This window comes from Aythya marila (genome assembly GCF_965140915.1).
Source record: "Aythya marila genome assembly, chromosome: 3".
In the NCBI taxonomy this organism is placed as follows: Eukaryota; Metazoa; Chordata; class Aves; order Anseriformes; family Anatidae; genus Aythya; species Aythya marila.
The window spans coordinates 52,389,782-52,411,072 of NC_139044.1; the positions used below are offsets into that span (position 1 = coordinate 52,389,782).

The following is a 21,291-nucleotide window of genomic DNA, read 5'->3' on the forward strand; positions in this document are numbered from 1 at the left end:
GTGGAGCGCTGGCTACTCTGCAGTGAAAAATTAAATGACTAGTAAGAATAAAGTAACATTCAGTGGGACAATTGTTTGGTATAACTCCAAAGCTAATTGTTTCTGAAGTGATGTTTAAACCAGCGTCGGCACTAGGCAAGAGCTCCTGGCTTGTAGCCAGCACCTTGTAACGCATATTAGCGCAGATGAGGAGTTCTCAAAAGTTAGAGGGAGAGGGAGAATGTGTGTTTCCAGTGCTTACCCTGCATTTGTTTGCATCCTCCTCCTTGCTGAGATCAGAGGAATACCTGTGTAGTGCTGCTTTAACATGATTTCTGCTGAACCTCAGAATAGGTTCTGGTATTTTTTTTAGGTGGACTGCCAGCTGCTGATCTCGCTGTTGACAGTAAAAGCAGATATGTTCCTTGCTCACTGCCATTAGCAATGACCATGACCCTTCACACCAAAACCTCTGGAGTTACCCTGCTGCACCAGATTCAAGGCACTGAACTGGAGACACTGAGCAGACCTCAGCTGAAGATTCCCCTGGAAAGATCACTCAGCGACATGTATGTGGAGAGCAACAAGACAGGAGTTTTTAACTACCCAGAAGGGGCCACTTACGATTTTGGTACTACTGCTCCAGTGTACGGCTCTACTACGCTCAGTTATGCCCCTACTTCAGAATCTTTTGGGTCCAGCAGCCTGGCAGGATTTCACTCACTGAACAATGTCCCACCAAGCCCTGTGGTGTTCTTGCAAACGGCACCCCAGCTCTCACCCTTCATCCATCATCACAGCCAGCAGGTACCCTACTACCTTGAAAATGAACAGGGCAGCTTCGGGATGAGGGAAGCTGGTCCTCCAGCCTTCTACAGGTAAGTGCTACGGATGATTTCTCTTTCATCTTTAAGCAGATATGCTGAGAAAAATAGAATGTTGCAATATGTGCCCTCGGCTTTGCTTTTTGTGTAAAAGACCATGTAATCTCACGGAATTGTCCACAATATCTAGACCATAAAAATAGCAGAGGATAAAACAGAACTGTAACTTACAGCTTACTGTGCCTGTAAGCTGCAAATTTTGAAAACTGTATATAAATGAGAAATGAATTAAATCATGAATGGAAATTCTGGAAAACATGAAAACGTAATTGATTAAGGAGTGGCAAACAATCTCCCTGTTGCAATATATTAGGATTACTGTCTAAAAGTATACTAAAAAGACTTCCACCATCAGATGTTTTCATATGCGAGCCATTGTTTGTTCAGCTCTTAGCTGCTAGTAAGAGTATTTTCCTCCTCTGACTTCCTTTACAGTATAAGTGGGTTATATAGAAAGTCGTTCAGACACAGAGTAACCTTCCTAATCAAACTGTTACAGCTGACTCAGTGACAGTCAGCAACCACCTCTGTGAGCTATATGCCTAATAACTTGTATTTTTCATTGGAAGTTGATATATATCAAGCAGAAATCTGACATGCTGCATTTGAAATAAAAGGGTATTTTTCTTTATCTTATTTTATTTATTTTACTTTTATTCTTAGATTGAAGGGTTTTAATATTATTGTCAATTGTGAAAACATTTACTTAATTTCTGAAATATGTGGGAGTAATTAATAGAGTTGTAGCTTCCAAGAAAATATAGTCAAACACATCAATACTCACACTGTTAATGTTTGTGCAGTGTTAATAGCGTAATTTTACATCATCATATTATAATGGGCTTCACTGAGTCAGAGTGAACAGTTAGATATATTTATATATATATTTTATAATTGCTGTCTGTATCTGTTTATTTGGGAGATACAAGTAATTTTGCTACACATGGAGTGACTCTAAGTAAATAAAAACAAATTACTCTTTCCTTGTTGAGAATCAGACTTGGTCAGACTTATTTGCACAAGATAGTTTGTTGCTGGGAACAGCACTGTATCTTCTTAAAAATAGTCTAAATCAGCCGGAGTGAGAATCTGGTAGCAGAATATGGTCCAAAAAAACAGATTATGGTTGCGCTTTTTGCAAATGATTAACCAGTTTTGGAGATCAGTTGAAATAAGAACTAGTGAAAAGATAATGGTTATGCCAGGCACTCCAATAAAGTGATCTGTTAACTGAGTTGATTCAAATAATATGCATCTTACTGCAATCAAATGCAGTTCCTCTAGGAAAAATGAATACATATCAGAGCATAAAGATCTTGATTGATTAACTGATTTCAGGGTAAAAGTGCACTTTGCACTACATTACTTTTTTTTTTTTTTTTTTTTTTTTTTTTTTGTAGAAAGCATGTAAGGGACCTGAGATGTGTAAACAGTGGAGCAGTGAATTTGTGAAGCTGAAATACACAGGCAGGAAATGTACTATAGTCAGGGTGATTTACTTAAGGAGAGAGAAAAACAAGAATTATCTGGAAATAAAAGTTGAACTGTGGAAATGAAATTCTTTCATTTTTGAATAGTGAATTGAGGTGAGACACTTCAAAATAAAACTAGCATACTTTTTAGTAGTGAAGTTTAGCTATTGGAGCAAACATGTAAGGGCAGTGATGGATTCCCTATTTACTGATATTTCTGATCAAGGATGACTATGTCCTTTGAAGATGTGTTTTATCCGTACACAACTGATGGGGCTTAAAGCTGCAGTAATTAAGTGAATTTATGATCTTGGATGTGCAGGTGGTTTATCTGTATACAAGGTTATGCAACAGATTTAATGGCCCCTTCCAGCCATAATTCTGTAAGGCACATTTGATACGGTAATAGGAAATGTGTATCAAAGTCCTTGCTATGATTATCTTTTGTTAACAGGCGTACTACTGTTGGAATTAAATTGATAAATCATTGCTTTTTTCTTCATTTCAGCAAGACTGTGTTTAGAAAGTTATTGTCTTGACAACATTAAATTTTAGGTCTTTATTCTTGTACTTTGGCACAAATCCAATCACAAATAGTCTGCTAGAAATAATTTGAATAGGTGTTCAGTGTCTGGGAAACATTTAAATACCTAATCATGGGGTATAAAAGTAAGTTCTTTTAAAAATATTTAAATGCATGAATTTCCAATTTACTTCATTTGGCTAATCGCATTGGCTTCACTTGGATTCTGGAAAAAAAGAGAGCATGGGGCAGTATAATCTGTCAATAAATAGAGATGCTGGAGATTGGAAGATGTCTAACTACTAAAATGGTGAATTTCTGGAGCAACCTACCAGAAGGAGTGGTAAATGCAAAACAGTCTCAAACTAGTCCTAGCAAAATTCAAAATCTATCATGATCAATTTATGATATGGTTGCTTGCAGCTATAGCAAGTAGTGTAACTTAGGACTCCAAAGGACCCTTCAGGAATTCTTATTCACCATTTCCGTGTAACAGTTGTGCTGTTTAGCTCACCATACTGGGATGTTTGCATTGTTTTATATAACCCTGTTATATGATGGATTTGGGATGCAAATAGTGCATTCTGTGATATAAGTTACTAGGACAATAAATATTCATTGTAGGTAAGAGCTGAAATAATATTTTGTTAGTACTTGGACCAAATGTTCAAAATATTCAGTCACAAGACTACCACATGTAGTGAAGAAAATGTAAGGTAATTTGATTTTGTTACTAAATATTCAAAATCATGCTGAAGTATTAATTGACACGTATTCATTCAGAAGTTATATATATATTTTTTCTTTTAAATTGTGTTTCCATTTTAAATGACTTTGTTATTACAAGACAATGACAGACATATGTCTAGCTGAAGAATATAACAGTACATAGAGAAAAGAACAAATGTTGTGAAGAATACAAATAAATAACTAAATAAATCTCCTTTTTCCTGTAGTTTCTAAATAATGGGTCATCAGAATTTGAGAAAAGAGACTGGGCTTAATTAATTCATATTGTGCTGTTTTGAACTTGACCCCTTTTTTGTCTGACCTTGTGACTTGTTTTTATAGGGAGCCAAACTAAAATACCTTTCCCTTATCTTACAGTGTCAGTATCTTTTAATAAGGGACAGAAGGCATAACACTACTTATGTTTTTGATTCTCTTTGAATTTACATATGTTTTATTTTCTCTGTCATTGTTTTTAGTAGTGTTTCTTATCAAAGGCTGGCTATTAGTTGTTTATTAATACAGGAAATCATTTGTTTATGGATACTATAGTGAACTTATTGAAATATTTCTTTTGTTCCTAACTAATAAATTTATATTCTGGTCAGATTACTTCCTTATATAAATTTTTTTTGTCAGGTTTTTGTTCATTCAGGGGAAAAAACAAGAAGCCATTCAGTATCTAATTTACCTCACTAAATTCTTATAAAAAACAGCAAAGATGAATCCTTTTTCTTCTTCCAGTGTGTGATGTTACAGTGTTATCCCACTGAAAGTGCACTCCTCAAACCTGAAGTAAAATCATGCCTGTATTTCAGGCTCTCTGTAACCTACATTTGGTGCTGCTTCCAAGTTTGAGCAAAACCCATGTAAAAAGAGACAGCCCCTACCAGCTACCTCATGAGAGAATTGTCTTTTTGTTTGTAGTGATTGACAGAGACAGGGCATATCAGCATATAAAAAATATCAGATGAAAAATCATTCATTACTCCCTCTAGTACCTCAGGCTCTGGAATTAGATTAATATAATAAAGTATTTATTTAGCTTTACTGCAATGTATTTATCATATTGAAATTGATACTGAATTACTATAAACATGTGGGGCTGATCGGTATTATCACAGCTTTAACTTTTAATGCTTTCTAGAATGGAGAAAGATTACAAATGTAGATTGAATCCTCTTCTGTAATTTATAAATGCAGTTTGAACAGCAATGTTACTTAATCTAATGTTTTCTTTCTTTTTTCTTTTTTTTTTCTTTTTTTTCTTTTCTTTTTTTTTTTTTTTTTAATGTTGTCTGATTCATTATGAGTCTTTGTAGCTGCTCATGTTGAGTTCTCATTAAAGAGCATTCCAAATTTCAAGATTGAAAGAATGTTAGAATAAATCTATTTTTTTTTTTTTTTTTTAATGCTGTATGAGGTTTTCCATAACATGAAAGAATACTACGTATTGTGAAGTTTTTTGGGTTCTTGTTGTTTTTCTCTACAGCATGAATCCATTCTCAGGTTATCTCTAAGCATCAGTGTATGACATTTGACCCCAGTTTGTTGAATACTCAGTGTTCTTGTTTTCAGAGCTTGTCCTGTTATACCTGTTAATTTTACAGCACTAGATGCCTGTAATGAAAAAAATAGGAAAATGTGAAGTTACTCTTTCTCATGGAAGTGTTGTGAAGACAAACCTGTTAAAGGTTCTGAGGTACTTACACATCAGTCGTGAAGGACTCATGCAAATTTACTTCATTTGCAACTCTCGTTAGATAATATGTTGATGCCATTTGAAGGGCTGTAAGGTTAGAGGGGGCTGGTAGATATGACACAGGACCTACAACTTCCTGGAGTAGCAGGTAGGTGTCAGTGAAAATGGTCACCTAGGACACCTCGAATATCATGTGACATGGACAGCAGCATCAAACCTTGACATGGACTCCCTTAGTCTATGAAACCACAGAGAGACAGAGGCACTGTAAGCACACACATTATCCCTTTCTAAGATACATAATTAAAATAGACCAGATGTATCAGGGCCTACCTAAAAGTGTGAGTTTTTCTTTCTGTATAATAAAAGATGGCTAAAGAGACTCATTCTGATGTAGGTATCTTTTGAATGGACAAGGAGGTGGACGCATAGTGATGTCCAGAGCTATATGAAATAAATCCCACCATTATGTTTCCTTTTTTTAAGGAGTCAAAGATGTCAACATCTGTAATGTCCCTTCAGATAGACACTGCACTATATTCCTTGAGAGGAAGACAGAGAATTGACTCTGTGCTATTGGCCTTGATCACTCTTGCTCTGAGGCTATTGAAACAACAAACACTACTGGCCGTATCTGCTCTGATAGGGAAAGCATTAATTGCTGGCACCAGTTCCTTCAGCAATTGCAAAGTGAACATCAAATGTCAGCATTTCTCATTAGGAAAACAAGAAAGGCTGACCAGAATTAAGACAGCTCTAAACAATGTAAAGTCCTGCAAATGAAATGCATCCACTTCTAATAAACTGAGACTAAGTAATTTGATATTGTTGATAATGAAACACTAAAACCAATCATAGGCTCCCTGCTCTGTCTGCATGGAATTTTTTTGTTGTCTATACAGGCATCAGAACTGAGATCAGAGCAGAGATGCTGTCCTTCAACATCCTAATTTAAAGCATTGCTTTCATTGCATTAATTTTGAGGGCTGCTTGGAAAATTTGCTAAAAAGAGAGAAGTCACATCTGGAATTCTACACTATCCCTATTTCTTTGAGTGGCCTTTCCAATGAAATGAAAGAGGACATCTTTTACCACGGCACATTAGGAATCCTGATCAATGTGACACTGGGCAAAGCAAGGCATTTCAGCTTTTCTGCAAAGTTCAGGTTCCAGTTGCTGAGAGGATTCTTGTACCATTTTACTCAAAATCTTTCTTCTCACCCAAGACAATGAACATGTAAGATACTGCTTGCAGATTTAACCTACTACATACTTAGCATTACTGTTCCTCTTTGAGACAGGAAGATCATAAAACAATCTGCAAGATAATCTTCCTTGACAAGGCATAATAATATCAGAATTGGGAGTGATCTGAAAATTTATTCTAACCTTTTATTAGAAGAAGGACATGTGGTTCTTAGAAAACATGGAGATTAAATATGAATGTCCTAAGCATAAATTATATTTGATAGATGTACATAATAATAACAGTGGTCTTCCAACCAGTGACATTCTTAACCAGTGACACAACCACTAGCATCTTATTCTAAATGAGAAATGATGCCTCTCGTATTATTTCCATTCTATGGAAGACATTAATAGAAGAAAATAACAGTAAATGTTGAAAGACAGAAGTAAGTACAAATGTTTCTTAAGCAAGTTGTTGGTGGCTAACCATGAAAAATGTTGCATGCAACCACTTAACATCCAGTGGGTAGAAAATCAGTCTGCAACTACTGTTCAAGAGTATAGTCTGTCTCATATCAGACAACATGGGCGGAACACATTGTATTCCATTTCCACATGCTGTTGTCTCACAACACTGCCAACTGTCAAAACTTATATGACCAGGAGCCAGGCAGCTCTATCTATGTTGAGTGGCTGTTGAATGCTATAGGAGAGAGCCTTCCTGTCCCCTTGAGGATGACACACCAGTGAGCAGCTAGGTAGCACTGGGTTGCATTTAATGTCCATGCATTTCACTTTCCAGTCATAAGCTATGTGAGCTAGCAGTACATTTTTTCATCTTAATCATCATATCATCATAAACAGATAGGAAACTATTTTAACTAATTTCCTAGGGAAAACCTAGGAAAAAAAATAGGGAAAACCTAGGGAAAAATCTTCATTGAAGATTTTTTGGTGTCTCATTGATCTGTGGTGACAATGTTGTCCAATTCAACTTCAATAACAAAGCAACTAGTTCCAGTCCTTTTTGTTATTTTATTACTGGCTATCATGCAGATCTGTGAAATACTGCTTTGTTCACGACTGTCTGCTTCAGGATTGATTTGTGCTGCTAAGACATGACTATAGAACACTTCCTTGGATGATACAAAGGAGGTGTCTAACCTAGGAAGAAAACAGAAAGGACATTTACTCCAACACAGGAAAAGTCTCACTCCATAGTAAATACAAATGGTTAGGAAGATATGGTGCAGAGAGTAGCAGCTGCAGAAGCAGCACAGAATTTAGGCCTTAAATCTTCAATAACAAGACTGGGAAACTCATAATATCTTCTACAGATAGCCTCTGCTGCTGGTTTTACATACAGCCCAGTTAAAATTGGAATATATAATAACTACAGCTTTCTTTTGATTTCCCTTTTCCTTTAATTTTCTGAAATTTAAATGTAATTGCAGTTTGTGAAACAAGATCTATTCGTTTGTAAATCCATGAAACATATTCCAGTTCTTAGATGTTTACATTTTTTCCCTCTTCAAAGTTGATCTGTAAACAGGTGTAAGCTTAGAAGGTGCTAACTCTAAAAATATATTTTTTAATTTTGAAGACAAGTTCTACAAAATCTGTTCTTTGGCAAAACTAAAATGTCATATAATATCTTACCATCTGTATTTACAGTTCAGAAGGCTAGTAAGCATTCTTACTTAAAACATTTGTTGTGCTGACCTATCTTGATCAAACAGTATCTCTAGTTACTACTTAGTTGCTTGTATAAGCTGTTTTCTAAAGAAAACTAATTCATATAAGTGTTCGCTGTTTTGGTTATTAGTTACACCTTGAACTTGAGATGGGATCCTTGTTTCAAATTACGTATCACAGAATCCTTGTACCCAGGAAACTGTAGCAGTGGCAAAGAACACTAAGGCCAAGAGCATGTGCTGGATCTAAGTATCTTTAGGGAGCTAATATGTCAAAGAACAGCTTTGTTTGTTTGCTTCCATTCTGCAGTAAAATGATACTTCTCCTTTAGCCAAACTGATAAACACAAGCAAGGAAAAAGTGTGTATGTTGCCAACATATGAGCCACAGTAACACATTTATTACCTTACAATAGTTTTACATGGTTTGGATTACTTAGAACATGTGGATTGAAAAATATTTATAGCTTTGTCTTGCCATGCAACATGAAATATAGTCCTAGTTTTCTTCTACTGGGGTATCAATAGGAGATAAATGTATGCAAATCCTGGAAATGGTGTTATGGTGGTTCGGCAAATTCTTAAAAATCCCAGAGCAGCCCAATTAGAGGCATGGAGTACGGTGGAGAGATAGAAAACTATATAAAATAACTTAATTTAACATTCTAATGGTAACAATCTGAGAACCAGTGCAATTGTAAAAGGCATATATTAAGAACACCTTCAAGGCATATTGCAGCTTAAGAATTTAAATATTGCTAAAGCAGGTTGCACATTGCTAAGTTAAATTACTATTACTACTTCTTGATCCAAGGAATAAAATTAACAAAGAAAGAGGAAAAAAATCTGATTCTACAGAGAACTTTTTAAACACCACAGAGCAAAACTACATTTTACTTTCTAGTAGATTTAGTAATGTTGCTTATTATTAGGTCTGCCTAGTTACTCTCTTTTCTGGTTACTTACACTGCCCAGCTTTGACTTACTTTTTCAGTGTTGGATGATTATCTCTCTCTCTCTTTTAAAAGTGTTTTGACAAAATCAACAAAAAGCAAGCAAACAAAAACCTTATCTTTTTAAGTATCAGGTAGGGGAAAGAAAATTTACTGTGAGATGAGAATCAAAGAGTAATATAAGTTTGAAGGGTCCCCTGAAGATTACCTGGCCAACAGCCTGCTCAAAGCAGGGTTAACTTCAAAGTTAGATCAGGTTGCTCTCACCCCTATCCAGTTGAGTTTTGAATATATCCAGAAATAAAGATTTCACATCCAAACAGGGCAACCTGTTAGAGTGCTGAACCACTCTCACTGTTTCCTAATGTCCAGTCAAAATTTTCTTCTTAAAACTTGTGCAGTTTGTCTCTTTTCCTTCTCCTTCTTGGAGCTTGGTTCCATCTCCTTTATGCATACAATTGAAGACAGCAGTATAGTCTTCTAGGACTATACAAATTCAGTTCTTTCAGCATCTCCTCATATGCTGATATGGTTTCTCTTCTGTTTTTAGTGTCTTGTTGCTTTATTTGTATTAGTTCTAAAGAGTTTGGCAAAAGTGACACCAGTAAAATGTGGTCAAAAACTAAGCTTAAATGATTGGAAGAGGAGTAAGTAAAAGAGGTCTCTTTGATGAACAGAATGGGGCCAGTGAAACAAGCAGGTGGACCTGGTAAGGTGAAAACTTTGAATCTCTGGTAAGGGTGCTGTAGCAAGCTGTTGTGAACTGGCAGACAAAACAAAGACATAAAAATGAGGGAGAGGCCTAGTAGGAGAAAGTAGATATTGTTTAAGGACTTTATTTATGCGTCTTATCCATCCCTGGTGGTCTAAGGGTTAGGATTAAGCGCTCTCACCGCCGCAGCCCAGGTTCAATTCTTGGTCAGGGAAGAGTTTTTTTGATGGGCAGAGGCCAATGGGATGAGGTTCAACATGGCTAAGTACCGGGTCTTGCACTCAAGTTGTGCCAGGGGAGGTTTAGGTTGGAAATTAGGAGACATTTCTTCTCAGAAAAAGCTGTCAGGCATTGGAGTGGGCTGCTCAGGGAGGTGGTGGAATCACTGTCCCTGGGGTTGTTCAAGGAATGGTTGGACATGGTGCTTAGGGACATGGTAGGGGGGTGGTTGGACCAGATGATCTTGGTCTTTTCCAACCTTAGTGATTCTGTGACCTGGAAGAGTTTGGGAAGAACCAAAAAAGTCAAGTAGAAGGAGAAATTACACAGTGGATTGGAGAAAAAGGGTGGAATTTCAAGGTACTTGGGGACTGAGACCAGAAATGGGGCCAACAGAATTGAAACAGAACAAGTATATATTACAGAGCATGGGGCAAATAAGGCCAAGAAGGAGAAACAGGAGGTATGGATCTGGGGCTGTGTAGAACAACATTCCTATACTGGGTCTGGCTGGGGTGTTAACTTTCCATGCAGCAGCCCATACAGTGCTGTGCTCTGCACTTGTAGCTATAACAGCAATGGTATCACACCAGTGTTGTGTCTGCTGGCTTGTTAATCATGCATACCTAGTGTTTTTCTTGGGAAAAACAAAACAAAATGGCATGGATATATTTCCTTTTCAGTCCTTACATGGAAATGTACATGTATGTTCATTTACTTTGCTTTCATTTAATAGGCAGATAAGGGATGACTGCATAGAAACAAGGAATTAATGCACTATTTGAGATATGACCCGTGCTCCCTTACTTAGGATGAAGGATTTTCCTGGTTTCATTTCAGCAAAGCACTGAAAGACTTACTCTTCAGAAGAAGAAATGTGTTTCAGTACAAAAGCCAGTCCATGAAAAATATTAATTGCTCTCTTTTTGAAAGCATTTAAGAAAATTACTAGGGCCAAGAGTGTATTTTCAAAAATAACTAAAACATTGCTGAACATCTAGCATCAGCTTCTTTTTTATTCATTGAATGGCAACATTAGGCACTAATAGCTTCAAGCTGTTTTCATGTATGACCCATTTTCTGACTCATACATGCCTCGTTTCCTCTCTATCTAATTCACTTTATTGTCAACAAATGTTGATATGTGTGGAAATGGCAAGCAACCTGAAAGCAGTATTGCTTAAGAGGCTGGCCTCACATCTCTGCTCTCCCTCCAAGTTGTTCCAGAACTAAAACCTGGGAGAGTTGAGCAAAATGTGTTGTCTTGATTATGACAGGACACATATAGTGAGAAATAAGTGAGGACAGGTCTCCAGCAACTCAGGATCATGACTTTTGCCAAGAACCATGTTTAAGTCACATAGCAACCTAAAATGAATAGAAACTGGAGGTGGTAGACAGGTAGACCTGTCACCATATTATTTGGGAAAAATCTCCTTGTCCCAGAGAAATTGCAAGGTCTGCATCTGCCGCCTTCTCGATCCTTTTACGATGACATCAATGGACTTTTTTTTTTTTTTTTTTTTTATTAAAGATATGGCCTGTGTCATATGGCCAATTCTGAATCCAAGATTACGAATCAGAGATTTCATTGTAGCTTTAACTGTCTGAGCATGAGAGATATTCAAGACTGCTTTTGTGAGAAGTGAGACTCCTAGAAAATGTATAATTCTAGAAATATGTTAGTCCAAAATATTCCAAACTGAAATAAAAAAAAAAAAAGAAATTTAGATCTATTGAAAATAAAGTTGGATATCTCAGTCCTTAGTAAATGAAATCACTAGCTCTACTCTACATCTCAGTCATCTCAGCATAGCTGAGGAATAGGGGTTTATATACTATATATCATGAATTATTACATGGGAATCAATAGAGAAATGTTTACAACAGTTATTTCTGCAACAGAGAGATGTACAGAATATGCCATCCAGGATTTTTTATCTGTGCTATGCTATATGCTAAAATTGTCATGTGAAACAATCAATTGAAGAGCTACTTTTATTCCTTAGGTATCTACTTTGGTACTATCAGCACCCTCAATCTCTTTTATCTTCCCGTTTAACCCTTGGATATTCTGAGGACATGAGATGCTATGTTTCTATCATTAGACATGTACATAGCTGCTGTGTGGAACGAACAGTCTTATACAAGTTGATGTGGTAAAAATTAATTTATATTTGCAATCAGAGGATCTGAGATCACTTTGAAGTTTTTTACAGATTCAGATACACACAAAATCAGATTAATATTAAGTTAGCTGCAGTCTAATACTGATCTGAATTAACACTACTAGAAAAGAGCAATTCCTATTAAATATGATTTTGCATAATATATAAACCCATTTCATCTGTATTTTTTACCTAAATTAATTAATGTGAGGTAATTAATAAATTATGAGCATATACTCCATCCATAACAAGAGACTGAACTGCTATAATTCATTAATTTAGCAAGGATACTTTATTATATCCTTGTAGTTACTCTGGAGTATTTTTAAGCAGAGTAGATAGATTCTGAAGGACAAAAAAAAAAAAAAATTGCATTGAAAAAAATCTTGTTGCTAAACTATAAATAATATTTATTTATTTATTTATTAATAACACCTTAAACTCTGAGGAAAAAAACTGAAGCCAGTTTAATTTCTTGTCTGAGAATATATATTGAGGGTTTTAGCTGAATTCCAACTGATGAGTTCTAACAACTGTCTCCTGTCACCCTAAACTCAACCCAAACCATTTGCTGGAAGTCCCACTGAATAAGGATCAATTCTAAACCAAAACCTATGTGCAGGTAGCTATTATTACACTGTAAGTTCAACTAAGATTGATGGTCCTTAGTTATGTATGTATATCTGTTCTGTATGGCAGATTTTGTGCATACTCAGGGGTTTCTATCATATCAGGGGTCAGATGCTCTTTATCTCTCTTCTATGTCTTTTTCTCACCTCCTGACTCACTAGCATGTGCAGCAGCATGTCTTCTTGTAAGGCCCATGATGCAGAACTATGTGTACTTACCTTTTCTTGTGCTTGCTGCTGTGTATACACCTCTGGGATGTGTGCTCAAGAACATGGAACAGAAGCTGAGCTCTTGTGCTAGGAGTGCAAATGGTTTTCCACATTTTATCAGCAAATGAGAACAATAATCAAGAATATGGCTTATGTGCCTTTTTTCTTTTGAATCTTTTTATGCTTTTGAATTACTTATAGAGATATGCTTTTTAAGTATTTTGAATATAGAGACCATTTGTAAATGAAACTTTAATTTTGGTCATCTTTGCACCACATTAAGCCAAGATGAGAGCTTGGGGTTGTGTTGTAACCTGTTGCTCATTCAGGTCATTTTCTAGAACATTAACATCTGGAATCTGAGGTCTTGAAAACTTTTGGGACTAATTTGGTCAGAAGAAATGCAAAATCTGTTAGGCTGTTTTAAAGGCAGGTGACTTATAGCTGTTGGCTGCTGCTCAGTCCCAACACCACAAGTGGTTGAGTGTCTGTGATCAGATCCTGTGTGCCTTCCCAGCGTAGAGGTGAGGAGGGAAGTAGTGCAGTCAGCCTTTCTCTAGCCTCAGCAAAACTGTGAGCTGTGGCTTTCCAGATGAGGTTTGTGCTGGCTGATGGTTGGTTAATAGGTTTGCTATGCCAAGCTTAGTGCAACATACACTCCAACATTCAGCTATATGCAACGTACATGATGTGAATATTCTGGTTAAAAATGAGTAAACAGATTTTTTATATATTTATCATTACTATTTGTTTGCATAGGTAGCTATGTGAGAATACTATGGAACAAATAAAGGTTAAGTTGAAACCTGTTTTTTTGTTTGTTTGTTTTGTTTTTTACTTTTTTTTTTCTTTTCTATTCTTCTTTTATTTATAAGAAGCATGCATATTTGGGAAAAAAGATCAGTAGGTGTTCCTTGTGTCTAGTACACTGCTATTATGTGTGTCCCTTATGAGCAGCTAATAATATGTTTATAAATGTCACAACAAATCTGACTGCTGTGCTGCTGTGTCCATAATATTGTACAGTTAATTCTACATGCATTTGTCTATCTAATAGACTTTTTCCTTCCTTTGTAATTTATAGGGCAGGGAGCAATTACTGTCTACCAACAATAAAAAGTGGGAAGATTAATGAGGTGCTATGTTGTGGCACCTCTGAGGTATTTGCGCTTATTCTCTGCTACTATGAGGAATAAGAAATAACACAAACAGATGGCATGTATTTACCAAACAAAATGCAACTTCTTATTGTCTTGCAAAGAAATTATCACCAACTCAAAAGGCAATAGTATGGATTTCTCACAGGCTTGATTTCTCACACACTGATGCATGTTACCCAAAATATGACAGCTGGCAGTTTTGCAAACACATGTTATGTGCAGTTGACTACATATGTTCTACATTTCATAAGCCATATGTTCTTTGCTTACTATTGATTGAACAGTCAGTTTATGCAAATATATCTATGGAAATAAGCTCAATTAATAAATTAGCTACTTTGGGTTAATTTAGATAATGTAGATATGTAAAAAAATCTATATGTACTATTCAATTATCAGTGATGATTGAGACAACCATACACAAAGTAAAAGAGATCAGATCTGCAGTCTGCATGCAGGAAAGGAAAGATACAGAGGAATGAGGGAAAGAACACAGTCAGTTTTTTTCAATCCACTATTTCAATATTTAATACTGTTGTAATATAATCATTAGTATGTTCTAATTGAAAACTGTCACTAGAAGGGACTTTTCCCTGTCACATTTCTGATCACGATTCCCCTGAGGAGCAAGCCAATATGACCACACAGTTGGGCCCCTTCTCTCTTCACCCTGCATTTTTTGGCCTCCTTTCTTGGCTCAAGTTTTATGACTGTGTTGAATAGGATTGATTTGCTTTTAGTGTCTGTGGCCAGAAATGGAGGGAGAGCAAGACTATCCAGTTTGACAGCAGTTTACAGTTACTGCTTCTTGAACATAAAATTAAATGACAGCCTTTACATCCCTTAACACCAAATTTTCAGAAGTGGTTCCTAGGGAATACTTAGAGGCATTCTGAATACTTAACAACTATCCTTGAAGGGAAGGAGAGCTGTAGGATCTAAGAAATTTGAAATCACTTTAAAAAACAGTTTGGTGGGAGTGTCTCAAATTGTATCCTTTATATGACAGTATGTTCAAGATCTATTTCTTATTAATTTTATTTTCTTATTTTTATACTTTCAGCTGTATTTTTAGCACATGTAAATTCCTGTTTCCAGAGATCCTCTATGACAAATGTGTTAGAGAAGTTTTATGTTTTATTTCATTGTGGGTCAACATGGCCTGGCCTTACGGCCCTGTTGCACACATGTAACAACTAGGCCTTGCTAGCACACTCATAACTACTAGGCTATACATGTCTCTGCCAGACTTCAGTGCTCTGTTTCGAAGTCCAATCTGTTTACCACATGATTTACTTTTCATTAATTTTCAAAGAATGAATTGGCATGCAGAGTTGAATTCAGCACTTCCCAGAGGACTAGAATGAGTCAAGTACCTCAGCTGGGGCAATATTTCCTTTCAAGCTTCCCCAGTTCTGTGTGGCATCATACTTCTGTGCATCCATTCTTCCTCCACATTGAATGAAAGGACAAACTGCTTCTTTCCCTACTAGGGTCCAGACCTCTTGACAAAATTTGTTACTTATTCTTCTTAATTACGGAAGTAGGCTATGTAACAAGCTAGAAGGTATTGGTATTTTGTTAGCCTGATAGCTCAGCTTTGTAGGTGGGATACAGCCCTTGTATGCAATGGTTGGTAGGTACGACATGTTTTCAGACTGGTTGTTTGTTTGCCTTCTGTCAGGCTTCTGTCGCCTGTCCTGTGATTGGTAGTACTCAACCATATGCAGATCATCCACTTTTGTCCCATCTGTTACACTTGTTATGCTTTCAAGCATCCAAGAGATTAGTCATATTTGAATTTCTGGGAAACATATTGTTTGCACAGGAGCTAGGACTGATGCCTCTGTCTTTTTGATTGTCAGGCCAGTATTGCACCACAAGATGCATTTTTTCATTCCTATGCTGGCTTTCATCTGCTACTTATGTTGCAGGCTAGCCATGGTCTGCAAGTTGGTCAGTCTGCTCCTATGACTAGGATCATACAGGTCCCATATACAAATAATTTGTTTTGGTGAAACTGGCTTAAGCACAAATGGGTCTGTACATTTAGGAATTATTTTTACTTTCACTGGAAACTAGATTGTGCACCATTAGAGTGCACAAAGAATACAGGGGGAGGGTTCCTAGTTTTTGTTTTATTTATTTATTTCCATAGTATCATTTTATCACTGAATGGTTTGGGTTGGAAGGGATTTTAAAGACCGTCCAGTTCCACCATCCCCCACCATGGACAGGGACACTTCCAACTAGATCGGGTTGATCAAAACCCCATCCATCCGGGCCCTAATCACCTCTAGGGATGGGTCATCTGCAACGTCTCTGGGCAACTTGTTGCAGTGCTTCATGGCCCTCTGAGTAAAGAATTTTCTCCTACCATCTAATCTAAATCTCCCGTCTTTTAGTTTAAAACTGTTTGGCTTGTCCTATGATTATCTGTTTGTGTAAAAAGTTGCTCTCCAGCAACTTTGGCACAAACATGGAGCTGTGGATAAACCATGTCTTCTGGAGCAAATACAGAAGCATTTTTACATGTAGGTGTCAGCTATGCCTTTTGTGTAGATTTTTCCAAAGTGGCCCAGCAGCTTTCTTGCTGCCTATGTCATGTCATCGTGAGGCTTGGGACCTCTGCTTAGTCTTTTTCCTTTATTCCTGATAGTAGCTGGTACCAGGTGTTGTAAATGGCTTGGTTGGTAAGCTCTTCCTCAATGCTTTACATCAGTTAGTTCAAGAGATCTGCATACACTTTGAAGAACTTAAAAACACTACTTCAGGTAGTCCTTTATTTTATCTTCCTGAGGTTTATTTTCCTGTGGCCCAGAGCCCTCTAATTTCTTTATTAGGCTCATATGTGGCTATAACATTGTTTAGTTTCAGAAGTTCATTTGCAAATTAAGTGTACACCTTAAAGTTATATTCTGAGTTTAAAACATCATTTTAAGAAACACTGGTATTTGAGATGATAGGAATTTAGACTGGAATTTTAAAACAGTGTTATCTGAATTGTAATGTGTTATACAATCTGCATTCTTATTTGACATATCAGTTTTGAAGTTGGTGTAATAGAGAACTTTTATATCCTTCAAATGTTTTTCTCTAAAAATGTCCCATTTAATGTTGTCATAGAAAGATTATTACAGGAATTTAAAGAAGGTCTGGGTAATTGGCTAAACTACAGTGTTATTGTGTGCATCTGAAATATTTGGAAAAAAGGCTTGCCCAAGAATAAAAAGAACACATGAGCCCATGAAATCCCTATAAAGGCATGGTAACGGAAGATTTATGATTGATTCTTGTGTTTTTGCTGGCATTTAGCTTTGAAATAGTCTGGAGGTAAGTGTAGGAATCTGACAGAATTTCCTGAAACACTCTTTTCTGATCTATTAAGTGCATTTAACTTTTTCTCTTCAGATGCTAGGATTGTGGTAGTTTATTTAAACATTAGAAAGGAAACAAAAAATGAGTGTAGCAAATGAGTAACTCTGAAGAAAGTTTGCTTAGGAACAGTGAAACTCAGAGAAAAGATTTGTTTTGGACGATGTGTTATTTTTATATTAAAGGCTGCACTTCAGCTTTTTCTTAAAAGCCATATTTTAATTATAAGAATTATATAAGAAATGTAGTACTACAAGTTTTCAGCTTAGTCTGTGAGGCTTGGCTTTGTAATGGAGACAAAGGAGACCAGATATTTCTAGATGTGTGAAAGCAGCAGAAGATAAACTCCAGAGGTAGTCTGCCGAACCATTTTTTTTTGCCCCCATGCTTCCAGCTTTTAAAACATGTTTTATTCTTCAAATTGTTTACATTAAAGTGAGATGTCCTTTCCCTCTGAGACGTTTTGCCCATCTGACCCTCCACTTTGACATAGTTCTGCACACAGCTGATTACCACACTCAGGCCCCTGTCGCTTTTGTCCCCAGAGCCACATCACCACACAACTCAGTATTGCTGCCAGAAAATCAGATCTGTGCAGTGCCCTGAGGCACTCTGTCTGTCAGTAGCTTCTTCATAAAATTTGGCATGCTTTTAGGCAGTGGATGAAGGTATTTCCTCAGATTGTGTGACTTTATACACCAGAGCCTGTGAGGTTGCTTAACTGAATGAAAACGAAAATGTCAGAAACAGTGCCCTGACCAAACTGACAGGAGGTAGAAATGGGCATAGAAACCCTGAGCAAATTACCTGGTCATTATTTTGAATCCTGGGGATTTGGATCAAAATATATATTTTAAAGGTACTATTCCTTAACGAGCAGGAGAGTGCTCAGAGATCATAGATTAAAAAGATATAACAAAACAATAATTTGCAGAGAATTTAATCCAACAACAACAACAACAACAAAAAGTACCATTCATTTTTAAATAAGCAGATGGTATCTGCCCATTGTTAAAAGTAGCAGAAATATGTATATGGGCCACTTGAAATTGAAGTATGCAAGAGAATGTATTTATAGTGCTGCTTATTGGAATAGAAGGTGAAACATAAAGCATTTCTGAAATTCACTAAGGTCCTGCCTTTAGGAAGGAGAAATCTAATGTACGAGCACAATAACTGGGGAATTACTGACTAGGGTACTGCAGTAAAATATCTAAGGGTTAGAGAGGATCATAAACTAAATACAAGTCAACAGAGTAGTATGCAGGAAAGGCAAATTTTATTCTGTTAACATCAAAACAGATGAAGAGGTAAATATGCAGTTCTAGGAGAGACTGGCAAAGCTTTTTTCAGAGGCTTTCCTGTCCACTCAGATGCAAGTGCAGTGCCTAAGAGAGAGCCAGAAGACGGGAGGATTGGAGAGGAGAATCTGTGGAGAGAAGGCTGGAGGCAGAGATGTGGCAGGAATCCTGGGAAGGGAAGATTTGTTTTGAGAGGGCAGTGACCGAGTTGTTCTCCAGGCTAACTGGAAATAGCTGAGGAGAAACGAGCTTAAGTTCCAGCAGAGAGGGTGTAGGCTGCACATTAGGCAGTGAAGCTCCAAACAGACACAGAGGCTTATTCATTGGAAAGGTTGTAAAGACAATTTAAAATAAGTACCTGTAGGGCAGGTCTAGATATACAGTCTTTTAAGGGATATTCTGTCCCTGCTTTACCGAATGCTAATATACAGTGATTGCAGGGTTTGTAATTTCTATATGTCTATTTATGTTTTCACATCTAGACTGCAGTGCAGTTTGACAGCTGGTAGAAACACTGGCATGTGGTTGAAATTGCAAAACTGTCCCTCTCAATGCATCTGTAGATTTATTTATTATTATTATTATTGGCATATCATATAAATGTCTATTTCCTTTTGAATGTATATTTAATGAAAAGGAATGTTTTGGTGTTTGAAACACCAAAGCATTTTTCTGTCAAAACTTCTAAGAATTCGTATGTCTGCCAAATGAAAGTCCTATGGATTTTTTTTTTCCTTGAAAATTGAAAAAGATTAATTTTACTCTCTGAACTGATTTCAATAGTTTTCAAATCATAAAAGCATGGTGTTTTTCTTATTTCAGAACTGAAATACTGATGGGGGGGGGGGGGGGGGAATATTACGTCATTTATCAAATATTGTGGTTATTACGACATCTCTCAATTGGCTCTTTAAAGATATGGTTCCAGTTGCCGTTTATCCCAACAGCAAAGTGTCCCAGTGCACAGAACCCTGGGACTCCAGTGGGACTGGTTACTTTGATAAGGGCTTGCATTGTGAGGTAGTCCCAGTCCAAAGGAGAAAACATGTAAGTACAAATCACATAAGGCAAGGCTGTTTACATAAATTAAATGTCATAGTTTTAAAGGTATTATAAATATATATTTTTTAATTAAAATATTATAATTCTGTTTAGACCAATTTGAAATGTTGTCATGGCAGACATTTGTGAAGGGTTTAGAGAGAGGCAGAAGAGTGGAAACTTCCAGTCCAGGACACAAGGAAAATAAATAGTAATGAAGGGGGGAAGGAGAGCTTTGCATGAGGAGCCTGTGGGGAATCTGGGCACAGGAAAGTAGCCAGGGGAGTCACTCCAGGCACCAGATAAGAGGAATTTGCTCTTTCTGGACAGAAAGGCTGATACTGGAATGAAAAGGCAGAGGTAAGTGTAAGAATGGGAAAAGAGGAGCTGGGTAGATCAGGCAAGAGTGTTTGAAAAAGGAACAGCTGCAGAAGGACTAAGCAGATATGGTCACTGGCAGCAATGGCATATGCCTCTGTGTATTTCTATATTTTGCTTCATCTAACCTGAAGCAGTGTCACTATTCACATCTGTTAGGAAATATCACTGACACCCTTCCTCTGCTGCTCAGGTAGTGAAAGTCTTCTCTTGCTGTTGCCTCCTGCATTAAGGCAAGTGCCAGTTGCCATACTGGCAAGTACACCAGTATGATCCAGACCAGCTATCTGTGACTTTAAACACAAAGCAAAAGGATCTATTTTTTTTCTTTTTTTCTCTCAATGTCCTCTTCAGAAGGTGAGAAGCTGCTCACAGAAAAAACAGTTTGCAACATGTATTTTTAATAAGTCCAAATTTAAATGACCTCTGCAAATCTTATTTGATCAACTTTGTGCTTCCACTTTCTGATATGATGACGATTATTATAATGTTCATAATTACAGGATAATCATAAGTGAACGACTACCTCAGTATATGAAAAAGATCAACTCTGGAATGTATCATACTTATGTAGTGAAATATGACACTGTTTGTAAATTCTCTACTCCTTTCTCACAAGTACCGGTAACTAAAAAAAAGGAATGAGACAAAAATTCCAACTATTATTATGTGAAGGCAGCTGATTGATGGCCTGAAGAACTGAATTCTTTGCCTAACTCTGCCACAAATCCTTCTGTGAAGTTTAGAAATATTTTGAATCAAATTCTTCACAAGTAGTCTTATGTTGTATTGTAATTTTCTTTGTGCTGAATGGAAGTCCTACAGTCTGATTTATGTAAGTGTTAAACATTTACCCTTGCAGCTGCAGACAAGGGAAGTAGCACTTTGAACATATAAAATGCTATTTAATGGTGGGTACTTAAAATCTCAGGTTTGCATATGACTCTGTATATACTTTTGACCTTAATCTCTCT

General features: G+C 36.7%; 1 protein-coding gene across 1 annotated transcript in view; it reads left to right on the top strand.

Moving 5' to 3' along the window:
* Positions 1-368: 368 nt before the first annotated feature.
* Positions 369-21,291, top strand: part of ESR1 (estrogen receptor 1) — a 113,359-nt gene continuing 92,436 nt past the window's right edge. Inside the window, exon 1 of the mRNA XM_082757221.1 lies at positions 369-857. Within this exon, the coding sequence (XP_082613347.1) occupies positions 424-857 (434 nt within the window). The 5' untranslated portion in view covers positions 369-423. The remainder of the gene's footprint in view (positions 858-21,291) is intronic.